At 40.3% G+C, this 17,312-nt stretch overlaps 1 protein-coding gene across 1 annotated transcript in view; it reads left to right on the top strand.

The window, feature by feature from the left end:
* Positions 1-12,269: 12,269 nt before the first annotated feature.
* Positions 12,270-17,312, top strand: part of LOC137390592 (scm-like with four MBT domains protein 2) — a 38,889-nt gene continuing 33,846 nt past the window's right edge. The window contains exons 1-5 of the mRNA XM_068076920.1: positions 12,270-12,393; positions 12,705-13,534; positions 14,599-14,810; positions 14,956-15,103; positions 15,866-16,001. Of these exons, the coding sequence (XP_067933021.1) occupies positions 12,270-12,393; positions 12,705-13,534; positions 14,599-14,810; positions 14,956-15,103; positions 15,866-16,001 (1,450 nt within the window). The remainder of the gene's footprint in view (positions 12,394-12,704; positions 13,535-14,598; positions 14,811-14,955; positions 15,104-15,865; positions 16,002-17,312) is intronic.

The raw sequence follows: 17,312 nt of genomic DNA on the forward strand, positions 1-17,312 counted from the left end.
TTTAGCATTTACAATTAACTACATGTTCACAGAGCCACTCTTACTTTTGAAACAAAAGTAGGCTATTAAATCCTATTAGATATAATCGTTGGTTGGTTTCTAGCAAGTATCGCATCAAATTGCTCTTCAGTCAGAAAGTTTTTGTTTACGCATCAATCTACAACAAAAATTTGTAGTAAACCTAAAAATTGTGAAATATATTCTAGTCAACAAACTATTTCTTGAAACAGTTTCAGAAAGGGTTATGGGGTAACAACTCCACAAAGTAGGCCAGACTGGATGGCGTGTTTCATGCCGCTGGATTCTGTTGGCAAGGCAAGACATCCAGTGCTGGGAGTCATTTATTTCTGATAGACTGATGAAAAGACGAGGCAACCGGGTCGCTATATATACGTATATATATATATATACATATATATACATATATAGAGATTCTGAGATCAAAGTTGACATGAAAGAGATGAAAAAAGCATTTCCCGAAATTGTAACGCAATTGGCAATTTTTAATAAATTTGTTAATACTGTTCGCAAGTTAGTAAAAAAAATGTTCTGTTCATGCTGGCATGTCGCAATAGTATTAGTGTTTGTTCCAATTAGTTATTACGATGTAGTTATTAATTCTTTAAAGTCGGAATTAATGTTCAAAAATCTTTTAAAGTCGACGTGGCCATATATAATCTTTCATAATTTTAGAAATGGTTGGCATATCGTCAAACTGAAAATGGCATCGTATTCAGCACAAAATTTCCTTTCTAATATATAAAATATTTGATTTATCAAATTTCCTTTCTAATATATAAAATATCTGATATATCAAATTTCCTTCCTCATGATATATGATATCTAGCCTTACTAAATTCTTCAATTCCATAAAAGTGGGTAAAACTGGTTTAGAGAAATAACTTCTACATTGCCCTAAAATTCAGGAGATTATTGTCTATAAGAACAAAATATTGTTAAACATGTTTTGTAGCCTCTCATGTTAGCCATGTCCATCATATTGAGCATCGAAACCTTGTCATCATAATAGCTTTATTATTTTGCACTACAAAAGACATGTTTCTATCAAGTATCAGGATTAGAGAAGTTGTGTAATCAGTGTTCTTTTGTATTCTTTGAAGCTTAGAGCGAAGATGTTCGTTGAAAGTTTCTACAAAATAAAAGCGTTGAATTGGGCTATTTGGAAAAAAAAATTTGTTTTTAGACCTAAAACTTTGTGAGAAACCAAAAAGCAATAGTTGGTATAGGATAACTAGCCAGTCAGATCGGTTGTTCAAAAACTTTGCCAAAGCGCTTAGTAGTTGCCATGCAACAAGCGACTAAACTGCGCAATGCCAGAAAACCGCTGGGAGCAGCTTGCCAACTTTGAAGAGCTAAAATCCTGTCAAATAAAATTTTTCCGTTTTTCTTTTTATATTTTCCTTGTAATAAGATTGTGTACCTATTACTTTTCGTCCTCGAGGTATGTTTTTTTATTGAAAGTGCTATTCACAAAATATTGTATGTAATTTTTCATGGGCTTTTTGTTAGTGCCTAATTTATTGCACCATGATGGATAGTTGCAGCACAATAATTTTTTTTATTGTTGTGTATGTGGAAATTTTGCAAAGTTAGCAGACAGCAAAGTAATGCGATTGGTCAGTTCGAACATTAACTAATAAGCTCAATCCGCCCATTTATGTAATATAAATACTGCTGCACTTTTTTAGGCAAATCAGCTTGTTTTTGACTCTTGAAAGACGCACATGATATTATTGCAATAATAAAAATTGTTTATTCATTCGAGAAATATTACTTGTGACCATTATTAAATTACCAACAGCAAACTCGGACGAGATTTCAACAATAATTATGCAACTAAGGAGTTATTGTTGTTACAGAGTTGAGTTATCTCCTGTTGAAATATTACTGCTTTCACCTTCCTCCTGTTGGTTTCAGCCGGTTGTATTGTAGGAAGCATTGGGTTCAGCGTTCGCTGTTTGTCTTACTAGAGGTCTAGGGAGTCAGTCTCAAGAGTTTATCATAGATACTTCAATAGTGAGAATTGTCCCCACCCCATTCCAAAACTAATTTGCTTCCAATTCATTAAAATCACCAGTTTTTGTCTCCACACAGACAGGATTGTGCTCCAAAATCACTGTCAATCGAGCAAAGGCTTGATGAGTTTTATTGCTTATTAAGGTTTATATGGACGCTTGTGTTAGTGTAATCATAACAAATATTTTCTACTTTTGCCAAGGACGTTGTCGTGTTAATTTGATAGGAAAGGTAAGGCAAGGTTAGGAAATATTTTATTGTTTATTTGCTCTCATCTCATACAGCACTACACATTTGAGTTGTTTATTAGCTTTCAATTTCAAATACTACAAATTATAAATTTTTCTCAAATTTATTTCATATTTTAAAGCACTTGTGACACCCCTGAGCCTACAACTAATTTATAATTTGACAACTTTGGGATGACGATGAATTGTTTGTTGGTTGAAGTAGTTTGTGTATAACTTACTACGTTTTATCAAGGCCATATTCTATAAAGGTATATTTACTAAAATATGTATACCTTTTTTTGTTACCTGTAAACATCGGAGCAAAGGCATTATTGTTAATATATATCATTAACAGTACCATGCACTAGTTCATAGTCTTTGTCAACTAATTGAAGTATATAAAATTTAGATAACAATCAAGATTATTTCTCTGCTTAAAGGATAACTTTGTTTAAAATTACAATTATTAATTAAGTTTTATATTGAAATTGCAAATATTTATAACATTGTTATCATGCTTTTGTAATTTCAAGCAATCAATTTGATATAAGTAGAACGATAGACTTATTTTGGAAAATATCTGCAATGCAAACCCTCGATGTCTATGTACTCATATTCTCTGCAGGAAGTAGAGTCAACACAAACTTTAAGGTGAACAGGCTGAAATGACCACATAGCAAATAATTGTGTTGTAAAGGAATCTGCCGGTTCCCTTTACTGCTCCACAAGATTAATGATATCAAGTGCAAGCAATAAGATAAATATATATTTCATGAATATATACATATATAAATACATGTGGTCGGTGTGTGTGTAGAATAAGTCTATCGTTCTACTTATAATATCAAATTGATTGCTTGAAATTACAAAAGCATGATACAACAGAACAACATGCAAGAGACTGCCAGCTGCCTCTTGTCTCCTTTTAACGGTACACTCTTTCATTAGGTTCCGCCCCTCGATCGTTTTGATCCGTTAGTCTCTTTGTCTGCTCCTCTTGGTCTTTTTGTCTGCTCCTCTCGGTCTTTTTGTCAGCTTCTCTCAGTCTTTTTGTCAGCTTCTCTCGGTCTCTCTATCTGCTCCTCTTACTAGGTCGAGTTGACTCACCTACAGTTGAGTCTCTTGCTGTGCTGGGACTCAGTCTAGCTGTAGCATCAGTCCTGCAGTCGGCTAGGCAGCCTATCCTGATCTCTGCGCTCTGCCATCCCACTCTCCTCACAGTGGAGGCTCTGGGGCTGTCCACCTCATGCTGGGAGGCGAGAGTAGTTCAGACCAGAGCCAGCGCTATTGCACTCCATATTCCAAATGCTGTACCTCGGACTCAGCAAAGGCTCGATCATCTCCGATCAGCTTCCAGGCCCGTACCAAACTGGCAGTGCAGAGAGCCAGTTCTGCTAGCGGTGACTACCCTCCAACAGCCGGCAGGCTCTCTCCTCCTGCCGGGGATAGAGGGGCTCGTCAGCTGTTCGCACTCTTAATAGATAGGTCAAGCTCTCGGCGCGGATCTCTGTCCATTTCTTCTGTTCAGGCGGCCTCCCTCGGTACGTGCCTGTCCACACTGATTAACTTAGCTGCCAACTTGCCAGGGGTAGTCAGTCAAAGTCGAGTAGGGGTATACAACATCATTGAGAGGTCGATCAACCATCTCCTGGTTGGTCGACCTCCCTCTTCTTCTGAGCACTAGTTGCACTCCATGCAAACTAAAAGTGACTAAAAGCTAATCCAACGCCTTATTCACCCGTGCTCATGTGTCGCCACTAGCCGATGTGTTGACTCGGCAGGCAGCTTAGCTATTTGGATGCGTAACTTCTGACTCAGCGTATTGGCCAAGGCTGGTAGAGATGCGGCTTCCCACTTTTTGTACCCAGTCTAGAGATTCATGAATCTCAAGGGGTGCCTCACTCAGCTGGCTGCTCGGCGTATTCTTGAATGGAATGATCCGAGCAGGCATTGGCTGGGCGTTCAGAGGCAAAGTGTCAACCAGTTGTGTCTCGACATGAGCCTCTCTGTGTGAAACAGATTTGCCCGTGGAGGCAGCGTGGCTAGAGCACTCTTTCTCGGTTGCTGGAGGGTCCCGCCATAGAGTTATCTCCCCTAGAGTGATAACTGTGCCATCAACAACACGAGCGTTTCCGGTGCCAACAAGGAGCGTTTAGGCCACGCCCCTTTTTTGTGCTAGTCACTCGCAATGATTGACAGAACGATAACATCAGCCATGAGAATGATCATGAATTTCCAGTTAAGATAGTAATTATTGCTCATATTAAAGAAATGATGATTATAGTTTATTACTCTAATATATGCTTATTATTTAAAGCAATTCAATACCTACATGCATTGCAAAGGCACTGAATAGATAGTGTTAAGTAAGTGAGTTAATGCAATCAGTTACTCCAATGCTATACAGCCCCCACACATGGGGGGCTGTATAGCATTGGTTACTCATAGATAAGATAGATAGTCATACTGGGGTTGTATTACATTGGTGTGATGGGAAGCTAATCGACTGCCATCAACTGAAAGTATTGACATTGTATGGTGATAGAGTGATTCATTGACACCACAGTTCACAAACAGCCCTTGCATGTAATATTAGATTTCAATATGTATCAATCAAATACATAGACTAGCTTGAGGCAAAGATGTCCACTAGTTAATGAACATCTTTGCTTCATGTAAGCAAGCAAAAAGTTTGAAAGTTAGAGTGGCAAATGTTGCTATATGTTAGATAAAAATAAATTATACTTAATTATACTAAATTGTAATTATTTAAAAATAAAAAAGACTTTTTTATTACTTTATTTATTAAATAATTTTTTATTGTAGTCATAGCTAAACAGATTATATTTAGCCATTACTTGCTAATTATTTTACATTTAAACACATTTACAGTTTTTTTTTCCTAATTTATTTCAACAAAACACTTCTTTCATGATATGAAATTTAAGAGTTGTAGTTGTTTGAAAAAGCTTGAAAACCTTTACAGTTGTTTTCTTTTTCCTCTTAATTCATTTAAACTGCTTAAAAATATTTTCTCATGATATGAAATTTAAAAGTTAGAATGGTAAATGTTATATAAAAATAAATTTTCTGTCCAGACTTTTTTATTACTCGGGCAACTCGGGTAGTACAGCTTATAGTTGATGGCAGTCGATTAGCTCCCCATCACACCAATGCAATACAACCCCAGTATGACTATCTGTCTTATCTATGAGTAACTGATTGCATTAACTCACTTACTTAACACTATCTATTCAGTGCCTTGGCAAGTCAAGTAGGTATCAGGGATTACGTGTATGTCACAATTTCCATTTTCATAATACATTTCCATATCATTTCCATAAAATTTCCATAATTTATTTCCATATTAATTCCATTTCCATAACATTTCCATAATTCATTTCCATATTATTTCCATTTCCATAACATTTCCCTACTTCATTTCCATATTATTTCCATTTTCATAACATTTCCATAATTTATTTCCACATTATTTCCATTTCCATAACATTTCCATAATTTATTTCCATATTATTTCCATTTCCATAACATTTCCATAAATCTTTTCCATATCATTCCTTTTCCATAACATTTTCTACTTCATTTCCATATTATTTCCATTTTCATAACGTTTCCATAATTTATTTCCATATTATTTCCATTTCCATAACATTTCCATAATTCATTTACTTATTATTTCCATAACATTTCCCTACTTCATTTCCATATTATTTCCATTTTCATAGCATTTCCATAATTCATTTTCATATTATTTCCATTTCCATAAAATTTCCATAATTCATTTCCATATAATTCCATTTCCATAACATTTCCATAATTCATTTACTTATTATTTCTATTTCCATAACATTTCCCTACTTCATTTCCATATTATTTCCATTTTCATAATTCATTTTCATATTATTTCCATTTTCATAAAATTTCCATAATTCATTTCCATATAATTCCATTTCCATAACATTTCCATAATTCATTTCCATATTATTTCCATTTCCATAACATTTCCCTACTTCATTTCCATATTATTTCCATTTCCATATTACTTCCATTTCAATAACATTTCCATATTATTTCCATTTACATAACATTTCCATATTTCTAAAATAAACTTTCCATATTTCTAAAATAAAATTTCCATATCCATCTCCCTAAAATTATGGAAATATTTATGTTCATGGAAACAATGATATACAGGGGGGTTGTATATCATTGGCTGTATATCATTGCTGTATGGGGCTGTGGGGGGCCGCATATCATTGATGGAAATGGATATGAAAAAGTAAACATTTCCATAATATGTTTAGCGATCTCTGTTAGGTATTGAATTGCTTTAAATAATAAGCATATATTAGAGTAATAAACTATAATCATCATTTCTTTCATATGAGCATTAATTACTATCTTAACTGGAAATTCATGATCCTTGTTTAACCCTTCTCATGGCTGATGTCATTGATCTAGTCAATCACTACGACTGACTAGCACAAAAAAGGGGCGTGGCCTAAACGCTCCTTGTTAGCACCGGAAACGCTCGTGTAGTTATCACTCTAAGGGGAGATAACTCTATGGGTCCCGCTACCTCGTCTTAGCTAGCCAGGCTTGTGCTCTGGCACATGGATGCGGATTTCTTGTCCGAGCCTAGCAAACTTGCCAAGCGTTCCTCCTGTAGACTTCGTGGCGTCTCCATAGACTCCGACCGGCTCAACGTATTTGCGAGAGAGTTTACTATCTCATCTGGTCAAGTCATGGTAACAGATTTGTTTAAAAAGTCAATCAGTATCTGTGGCTGTAGTGTCGATGTTAGTGCATCTCTGGGAGAGAACTCTTTCAGTGTAAGGTGCAGAAGCAAATGGTCCTGGCCCATTAATCTGTTGAGATTGCCGCCTCTCCTCGGCCCTCTTTTTCTGACATTGGGGTTTCTCAGGATTGGCTGCCACTGCAGATAGTCACGCCCACCTTCCATACTAATCTGGCTACCAAATGATTCGAGCTGGCTAAAGATTGTGCCGATTGACTCTAGATGCTCTTTGTTCCGGGCTTGAGAGCCGGGACCAACGAGGGACTCGCCGTCCAGACTGACTCTCCGGAACATCGCACTTCTGTGCTTCCAGTTGGCTTCGGAGCTCTTTTAGCCAGGCCTTGAGTTCTTGGCTAAACTCTGGGACTGTGGAATCCCCAGCCCTACGTTTTGCCAACTAACACGTTTTGCAATATATCCCGGTACGCTCTTATCAGCTGAGGGAACAATTTGTCCCATTTCTGAGCTCAGATCAGCAGTAGTGCTCACAGAGAGAGTTGCCTAGCTGCCTGTTACTGCACCCGACTTCGCTGTTGGCTTGCGGATGGTAGGGCATTGTGTGAGTTTTCTCAAGCCCCCAGAGTTAGCTTAGCTTAGATATTGGTCGACTTTTAAACTGCATTCCCTGGTCGGTGAGGATCCACTCCAGCAGGCCCATGTGACAGAACACCCGTTTATTTAACGCATTTTGCCACAACTGATGCCAAGGCCTCCGGAAAAGCCAGGGCATTTTGATATCTCGTGAAGTGGTATTTGGGCACCAGGATCCACTTTTTTTTCTGGGTGTTTCCAGATTAGGTCTCCTCAGGTCGATGGGCACCTAATGTCAAGGTCGCATGGCATAGACTCTGTGCCCACAGCTCACTGTCTTGGTGCCATTGTGCTTCGCCGCTTGGCAGACCTTTCAGCTGTTGATCAGTCTCCTCACCATGACTGTTATCTCTTGCCAATATCAGGTCAGTCGCAGTCAGGTGAGTGTCCTACTTATCCCAGAGTAAGCAAGGGAGTAAGTCTGTTGAATCTTTGTTTCCCTGATGGCTGGTGGACAGACCGTGAACTACCGAGGCTGTCTATAGGGAGAAGTCTGAGCCTCCAGTACCCTATTTGGTCATAGCTTGAATAATGACTGGATTTTGTGTAGCTGCTGGAGTTGCTGTCCTCTAAGCTCCAGCTGATACCGTGTCAATTCTTCTGCTTGAGCGATGGCACAGTACATAGTAGCCACTGGTCCCTAGCCTGCATTCACGCCAATCTCCTTGTCGGTGTCCTCTCAAGTCATTAACCGAGTTGTCAGAATTTCAGAGTATCCTCAGTTGGTTTTGGGCTGGCTTCCATGGCAGCGAACAGGCCCACGCTACCAATCATCTCGCGCAGTCCTGGCGACCCCTGACACAGATGTTGGGCTTCCCTCGAGTCCCTCCAATGAGATCTGACCCTGCATGGCAAGCTCCCTGTGAATTGGTCCTCCATCTCTCATCTCGACAAAGCTCGCAGTCCTCACAGGTCTGTCGGCTGAGCCTATCAGAAATCCCATGGTCGAGTTCGGCTCATTATTCTAGCATGTGTGCTTGAACTCGGCTAGAATCTTTAGCCATTTGTTTTGAGGGCTCCTTCCACTGGCATAGCCATTGGAAAAAAGCGTGTTCTGTTTGCAGAAGGATCAACCGACTGTGAAGGTAGGACCAGAAATGCTTCATAGCCATTACCACGGCTAACAGATCCCTCCGCGTTACACAGTAATTCCTCTCTGCAGGTACCAGGGTTTTGTTGAAGAAAGCAATCACCCTCCTTGTCTCTTCCTGTAGTGACAGCACCCGCTCTGCAGCCATGGCATTCGTATCCAGGATATATGGCCGGCTCGGATCAGGATAGCCCGGTACAGGGGCCGAGGACAGATACTCTTTCAGCTCTTCGAAGGCCGTCTGCTCTTCCTCGCCTCAAGCCCACTTCTCGCCCTTGCCAGTCAACCAGTGCTAAGGCTGTACTGTGGTAGCGAAGCTAGGTATATAGTGCTGGTAGTATCTAACTGTATCCAGGAAGCCTTGCAACTTCCTAAGCTCTTGTGGGTTTGGCCATTTTTACATTGATCGTGTCTTCTCATAGTCAGCTGATACACCCTCAGCCCTGAACACATGGCCTAAGTAACGCACTTGTTACTGGAACAGCTACATTTGGAGGGTTTCAGCTTCAGCAGGCTCCCTTCAAATGCTGGAACACTTCCTCCAACCGCTGCTAGCAAGTGTTGAAATCAGAAGTGTTGACAATGATGCCATCTAAAGAGAGCAGCAACACCTTCCAATGCAAGCCATGTAGCACGCTCTTCACTAGTCTCTGGAAAGTGACCGCCACAGAGGTAAAACCAAAGGGCAAGACCTTCCATTTTCAGAGACCAGAATGGGTTGCAAATGCCGACTTCTGTGCATCGGTGTCCAAGTGTACTTGCCAGTAGCCATTGACCAGGTTCATTGTACTGAAGGACTTGCTGCCAGACAATGCATCAAGGCTGTCATCGATCTGGGAAAGGGAGTAGGCGTCCTGCTCAGTGACGGCATTCAGCCGCCGGTAGTAGATGCAGAACTGCCATCTGCTGTTCTTCTTCCAGACCAATACCACCGGAGAGCTCCAGGCACCTCCAGCCGGCTCGATAAGTTCCTTGCTCAGCAGGTTTTGGACTTGACACTCAGCCTCCGCCTCCTTCTCTGTTCCCAACAGATGTGGTTGCTGCTAGATAGGCTGAGCCCTTTCCTTCATTGGGAAAAAATGTTCCATCTTAGATGTTTGTCCCATATCTCTACCGCCAGCACTGTATGTACCCTGGTAGCGTGTCAGCAACTGTGCCAACCGCTCGGCTTGCCCCAGCTTCGTGCAATTCTGCCAAGCTACTACAAACAGGTCCTTCAGGTAGGCTGCCACCCCTACATCCATTGATACATCCGTTGAACATTTATCCGGTGGTCCTCCACTAAGGACTGACCGTGCTGACGGCTCGAAGGTGTAGGGTTTGATTTGTCAGGTTGAAACCCCTTCATGACTATGCTTCCTTTCGACCTAAGCCGGTTCAAGCTTGTAGCCAATGGCAGCTCACCCAAACAGCCCTTTATCACCTCTAACGGGCAGTAGTTCTTTGTAATCTCTCGAGACGAAACGGTCATCTTGGTCCTGGCTGACACCACCATGTCTTGTACTACCTGAACTTTACTGAGCAACAGCCGGCTGTGTCTGTCTGTACAGGTCAGGAGCCGACCATTCATTTTCCAAAGGTTCTGACCAGCTAGTTGTAACACAAAGCGCCATTCTCTTTTTGCATGTCACCTCTAATAAGACGCCACTGTAAAGAACAGGTAGAAAAATACAGTGCCAGTGCGGGACACTCAAGTACATAGAGGTTTTACAGTAAACTAAATTAGTTTGAACATAAGCCCATTGAAATTAAATTAGGCTCTGTTGCATGTTACAATCACCACCTCTACCTCGACATTTATGAATTGCCAAGTCTACTAAGAAGAAGACAATGCAACTGATTTTTTGTTGTTTATTTACAATATATATATATAAATGTCAATGTTTAGCCATCTGTCCGTTTATACTTTCGTCTGTCTAGCTATTGCGATAGAGTTCTAAAAGTGAGATATCCGCTGTGACCTGGATTTAAACACACAAGCTCTAGATCTGCAGACCTCTATTTATCCAATACACTACACATCCAACTGGCTATACCATAGAATAAATTTGGCACATACTTGGAGCCAATCTTTTATGGCTTCATGTTAAACACTGCAGCTAGCGTTATGGCTAAAGCTATGCCGGAAGAAAAATCTGTGAAGTCATACTAGAAGAAAAATGGGTAATGGTGCATTTTAGGTCGGTACAACGCGCATACAATGCATGCGCAACGGACATACAAGGCACTTGCAACGCACAAACATTGTGGATACAATGCCAACACAAGTAATTAACAGCGCATGCCCCACAACGTGACGCTGTTAACACAAATGCACAAGCAACGCCATCACACGGCACTTGCAACAGACTACTGCCGCACATGCAATTTAGGCGCAATGCAGAATCATCAGACAAACACGGCTCTAATGATGTATCCTTATTTGAGGCCTGGTGTGCAACACTTTCGATTCACTCTGAGATCAACGCATATGCCTTGCAGGGGCCTTGCATTGTGTTAGTAGTTTTTAAATATTAGTCAAGTCCTGAATGTGAGCAACATTGCCCTCCCATAAAACCTTTGTGTCGAGAGGGAGTAATTCCTAACCCCAAACAGGTACACCCCAATTCATAACGATATCAAACTCAACTTCAAAAAATTGGAATCATGCCGTGGTCTTGTGTCTGTGCGGTGTGTGAGCGAGCTGGTCGGCGCGCATGCGCTGTCAGACCATTGTATGTGCGTTGGGATGATAGATGCGCGTTGTATCCACAATGTTTGTGCGTTGCAAGTGCCTTGTATGTCCATTGCGCATGCGCTGTATGCGTTGTATCGACCTAAGATGCACCGTTACCGAAAAATGCATGCCCATAAGTAAAGAAAAATGTGTGAACTCATATAGCCAACAAAACTATTGCAATCAGTATAAGTCTGTAGTAGGCACTGCCGTCGGTATGGCATGAATTACACAGAAATAAACACAGTATACAGAAATAGCCAAATACACAAAAATAAACAAACAACATCATTTAAAAGTGAGAATAGTAAATGTTGAATATTGTGATTAAAAGTAGATTTTCTGTACAAAAAAAATTTTAATACCCATGCGACGCCGAGCATCCCGCTAGTTGCACCATAAATTTGTTTTTCTTAGTTTTGTTTTTACGCAGGTTCATAGAACTTGTTTTACTGCTATGAGTACTTGTCTGTGGTATTTATTAAGCAGTTATCATATGCATTTACGCTGTAGAACACATACAGTTCCAGAGAGTTGTTATAGAGATATTTGTTCCATCATTTGACTGTTTTAACATACAGTAACAAGAAAATCTTTTAACGAATTAACTTTTTATGTAGAGATTGACTGTACTCGTCATTTATCAAGTTCTTGCCAAGCATGTTACACCGTCTTACCACCATCTTTCAATAGCCTGTTCAATATGTAAAATTGAGGGAGGCAGGTGCATATATCCGGCACAATAGCTTTGCGTTCTCACTGTAGGATCACTTGGTTAGACAAGCGATGACCATGGAGCATACCAATGGAAATGCAAGATATGGAAACTCCCTGCTTCCCTATTCCAATGAAAGACCCCCAGCTGTTAGCACTAATCATAACAGCTCCACAAGTAGCGCTGTTTTTCCTGGTTCGTTAAGCTCTTCCCAATAATATGCTCATGTCTACTGGACTACAAACTATAGGCTTCTCCAGTATGGTAGCATCATCTTGCTCAACGAATCTTGTAAACTAACATTTTCATTCTTTTGCAAACAAAATCATATCTATGCGATCTTTTGTTTTCATGTTCGTGATGCTTTCTTGCTTAATCTTGTTAGTTTCTGCGTTTGGAACTTTTTCGATGTAACAATAATTTTTACTGTTTGCCTAACTTCAAACCTCGGATTTGCAACCAATTGTTACAGGAATCTGATCATTGATATCGCATGTTTATTGCAGATTTTCAGAACTTCACCAAGCTGTATGCACCATATGAGGAACCTGTGAATTTGAGCAACACAAGCTCTGCACAGTCAGGTGACTTTGCACAACAGAAACCCTCTTCTCTTACAAAAATTGGACATAAAAAACCAGAAGCTGCTTCTGAGCATTCATTAGGCTTTCCAAAGCAACTCTCATTTAACAATCATTGTTCGACTGGTCAGATACAAGCATCAGCAGAAGTGGATCAATCTGCTGCCCGGGCTACTCTGTCACTACCAAATCAAATGGCCCCACAGGTGCCTTCTTCTCAACCCTCTACAAGTATTCCACTGACGAGCTCTCCGGTATTCTCTGCCGCTTTGCGTGGATTGATATACAATAACAGTCCTAGTAGTGTGTCCATTTCAGCTACTCCCCAGCTAGCGGACAAAGACTATGCCTCATATTATTCCGGTAGTAAACGAATGCCTAAATCTTCTCGGGCTGCGAAGCATTCAGGTGCCACTTCTCAGCATCCTTCAAGGAATGAGACTCCACAGTCTGAACTTAACAATCCTGCTTTTAGCTTAGACCCAAGCTTAACCACTTCTCTTAGCAAAGTTCCTATACAACCATTAAAACGGATGCCCACTCCGACTCATCCTGTCAAGAAGACACCCAAGTCTAGAGCAGTCATTGCGAATACCTATCAGCTTATCTTGCCACTGCCGAGCACGAATCAGACCAGTTCCAGTTCGACTATGCCAACTATTGGGAGTCATCTCGCCTCGTCCTCACCAGCGATTCAGGCTGCTCTCAACCGACCCATCGTTGAGTGGAAACATGCGAGCAAAAAGAGTTTGCAAGTAAGATTGGCGTATTGTGACACGCTGTTTCTGGCAGACTTTAGTATTTGTTAGTTGTTTGTTAGTTGTTTGCTAATGCAGGCATTTAAGAAGCCTATTAAACAGCTGTATTAAACAGATTATAAGGATCTCAAGTATATACTCGGGTAGAATGTGTGATTTCATCTTGCTGGAGGTACTGGAGACAGAATATGTAAGTCAGGGTACATGAGTTAAAGTATTTAAGTCAGGGTGTCTGAGTCATAATATGTAAGTCAGGGTACGTGAGTCAGAATACGTAGGTCGGCGTATAGCATGTACTGTGTCAAGGCCTCTATAGCGTGTACTGTGGCAAGGCCTCTATAGCGTGTACTGTGGCAAGGCCTCTATAGCATGTACTGTGGCAAGGCCTCTATAGCATGTACTGTGGCAAGGCCTTTATAGCATGTGCTGTGGCAAGGCCTCTATAGCATGTACTGTGGCAAGGCCTCTATAGCGTGTACTGTGGCAAGGCCTCTATAGCGTGTACTGTGGCAAGGCCTCTATAGCGTGTACTGTGGCAAGGCCTCTATAGCATGTACTGTGGCAAGGCCTCTATAGCATGTACTGTGGCAGGGCCTCTATAGCATGTGCTGTTGCAAGGCCTCTATAGCGTGTACTGTTGCAAGGCCTCTATAGCGTGTACTGTTGCAAGGCCTCTATAGCATGTACTGTGGCAAGGCCTCTATAGCATGTACTGTGGCAAGGCCTCTATAGCATGTGCTGTGGCAAGGCCTCTATAGCGTGTACTGTGGCAAGGCCTCTATAGCGTGTACTGTGGCAAGGCCTCTATAGCGTGTACTGTGGCAAGGCCTCTATAGCATGTACTGTGGCAAGGCCTCTATAGCATGTACTGTGGCAGGGCCTCTATAGCATGTACTGTGGCAAGGCCTTTATAGCATGTACTGTGGCAAGGCCTCTATAGCATGTGCTGTGGCAAGGCCTCTATAGCGTGTACTGTTGCAAGGCCTATATAGCGTGTACTGTTGCAAGGCCTCTATAGCATGTACTGTAACAAGGCCTCAGTAGTGGTCTCTCTCCTTCAGTCAGTGGAGGCAGCCATCAGTGGCCCACCTGTAGCTCAGATGTCACAATTGCCACAGGCTTCTGCCATGCCCCGCCACATCAGTCATTCTTCTTTACAAGACTCGGTCAACAACCAAGGAACTGGAAAACAAGGGAAACCGAGGAAAAGGTCTCACAAAGCAAAGGGTGACTTGTTAATAAAGCGAAGCAAACCTAATGCTGTTGATGAACGGTAAGTTCAGACGATACCTGCTCTTTGTATTTCATATGCACTTGTAACAAGTTGTTTTCTTTGCAGTTTTTCTTTGAGGAGTAACTTGAAGGGTGATTATGATCTTTTTATATAACAAGAGTCTAATTGTGCTTAACTTGTGCAGGTTTCTAGTTGCTGCCCGAATGCCCAGTGCTGTTCTACAAAATGCGGTTCTACCCGGTGCTGTTCCACCCGGTGCTGTTTTACCCGGTGCTGTTCTACCCGATGCATACATTCCATCATGTTCGAAGTTAGTCTCTGATCAGCTAACGGTAAGCAGTACTTCCTCTTTCTCTCATCATATTTCTGTACTTGTTTGGTGATTACTTTGCGGTATCTTGCGTTCACTTGTCATTACAGCTATCTGACTTGGTCGTGGCTATCTCACCTTTCAACTAGTAGCCGTGAGCATCAGTATACTAGTTTTATATATCAAATTCTGTGATTAAGCAGTTCCTGCCCAATGTTAAAAGTTAAATTTAAACGAGTTTTGTATGCACATTTTGAGTGTTGCTGAGGGTTTACAGCATCTTCATGTACATTTTTATCCACATACATTGTTGACTCTTACAAGTATCACCTAGTGTTAATCAGGATCAGTAAGTCACCAATGGTTTCCTTAATCATTCCGCTCTACTAGCTTTCCGTCTATATACATGTACATTACCATATTCCTTCTATATACGTGTACATTACCATATTCCTTTTATATACATGTACATTACCATATTCCTTCTATATACATGTACATTACCATATTCCTTCTATATACATGTACATTACCGTATTTCATTCATTTTGTTAGTCTGTGATAGCTGCATAAACCCCATGTATCCCTTGCTCAACAAACGAACCTATGCACAACCTCATTTTATAAGTGTTAAATAAATATTGCCTAGCGAACTTAATTACTACCTAAATACTAGATAGACAACAAACAGAAAGACGGCACCCGTCAACATCATTGATGATGAACAGCTATAACTGCTAAATGCTAGGTAGTAGTAATCAAGCATGCGTGTCTGATCTAGCAGGTTGAGGTATCCCAAAGCAATACAAGTTTGTCATCTCTACCTGCAAGCAGTGACAATCTACTGATTATTCAAAGCAGGGATAATGGCAATGGAATGGCAGAGTTGATATCTTCAGGCTATATTTCTCATGAAGCTAGTAAGTTTTCTGGGGGCTCTGTAAGAGGTTTTGTATTAAAGATGTGATTGCATCAAATTTTAGTTGATTCTAACAGAAAGTATCAATGATTTTTATCATTTGAAATGTAGTTTGTTGTTTTAGACGATCTCATTGTCAAGACACTTGGAGATTAACATTGACAAAAATTGATTGCGGTAGAAATAGTCAGAAAATAATGTGCCCAGACTTGCTCAAAATGATGTATATAGTGAGATAGCCTGTCTCTATCTTTCATATTAACATCGGTTATTGCGATAAAAGTCTAGTCCTACGCGCCTCTAATTGGCATATATTTTATTTTGTATTTGCTCATGATTGCTAAAATAAAATTTTAAATCTAGCTACAGATACATTATTATAAATGTCTCAAACGCCTTAAATAAAGATAATTGAAAATTTGTCATATTAGTTTCCTCTAAATGCTGTGTAAACATCTGAGTACCGGCTACAATTCTGCCAGTCTACGGTAATTAGGTCTTCGAGTTACATGTAACTTATTTCATCGCGGCCTTTGTATCAGCGAAGTTCTCAGTCGCTACCCACACTGGAAACTAGTTACTAGATAAAATAAGCAAGCTGCATCTTTGGAAAGAATATGTTTGAATATATGGCGAAACAAACTGCATCCCTAAAAAAGTCATGTATATTCAACATTATATAGCCATTATTAGTATCAATTTGTAGAAAAAAATTTACTGATCACTTTTGATTAGTTGATTTAAGTACTAAACAAATGGTTTTATGAGTTGACCAAACTAGTGAACGTAAAACACAAAAAATTTCCTTGAAATTAACCCATTGATTCTGGCGAAGGGTTAATGAAGCCATTCTTGCACCTAGTTAGTGGTTTGTGGTGTGGACTCACCTGTTTTCACTTAGTAGTGGGGATTATAACATTTTTTGAGCTCTTTATATTTGGTCCAAAGGAATTGAGTCGAGCTATTCAAATGTACCTGTCAATACAGCTCTGATTACACTTCATAAATCCTTCTATCAGACAAGGTTTGAGCACAGGTAGTAACGGGGCTATGATATATTGAGCACAGGTAGTAACGGGGCGATGATATATTCCATATGTTCTGCAAATCATGTTTGAGCACAGGTAGTAACGGGGCTATAATATATTGAGCACAGGTAGTAACGGGGCTATGATATATTCCATATGTTCTGCAAATCATGTTTTGCATTATTTTCAACATCCTTATTTTATTATATAATTTTTACAAGCCAAAAATTTTTTATTTCATTCAAAGGTATGTATTAAAAACATCCATCCAAGTTGTGACCACT

The sequence above is a fragment of the Watersipora subatra genome, chromosome 3 (assembly GCF_963576615.1).
Source record: "Watersipora subatra chromosome 3, tzWatSuba1.1, whole genome shotgun sequence".
Classification (NCBI taxonomy): domain Eukaryota; kingdom Metazoa; phylum Bryozoa; class Gymnolaemata; order Cheilostomatida; family Watersiporidae; genus Watersipora; species Watersipora subatra.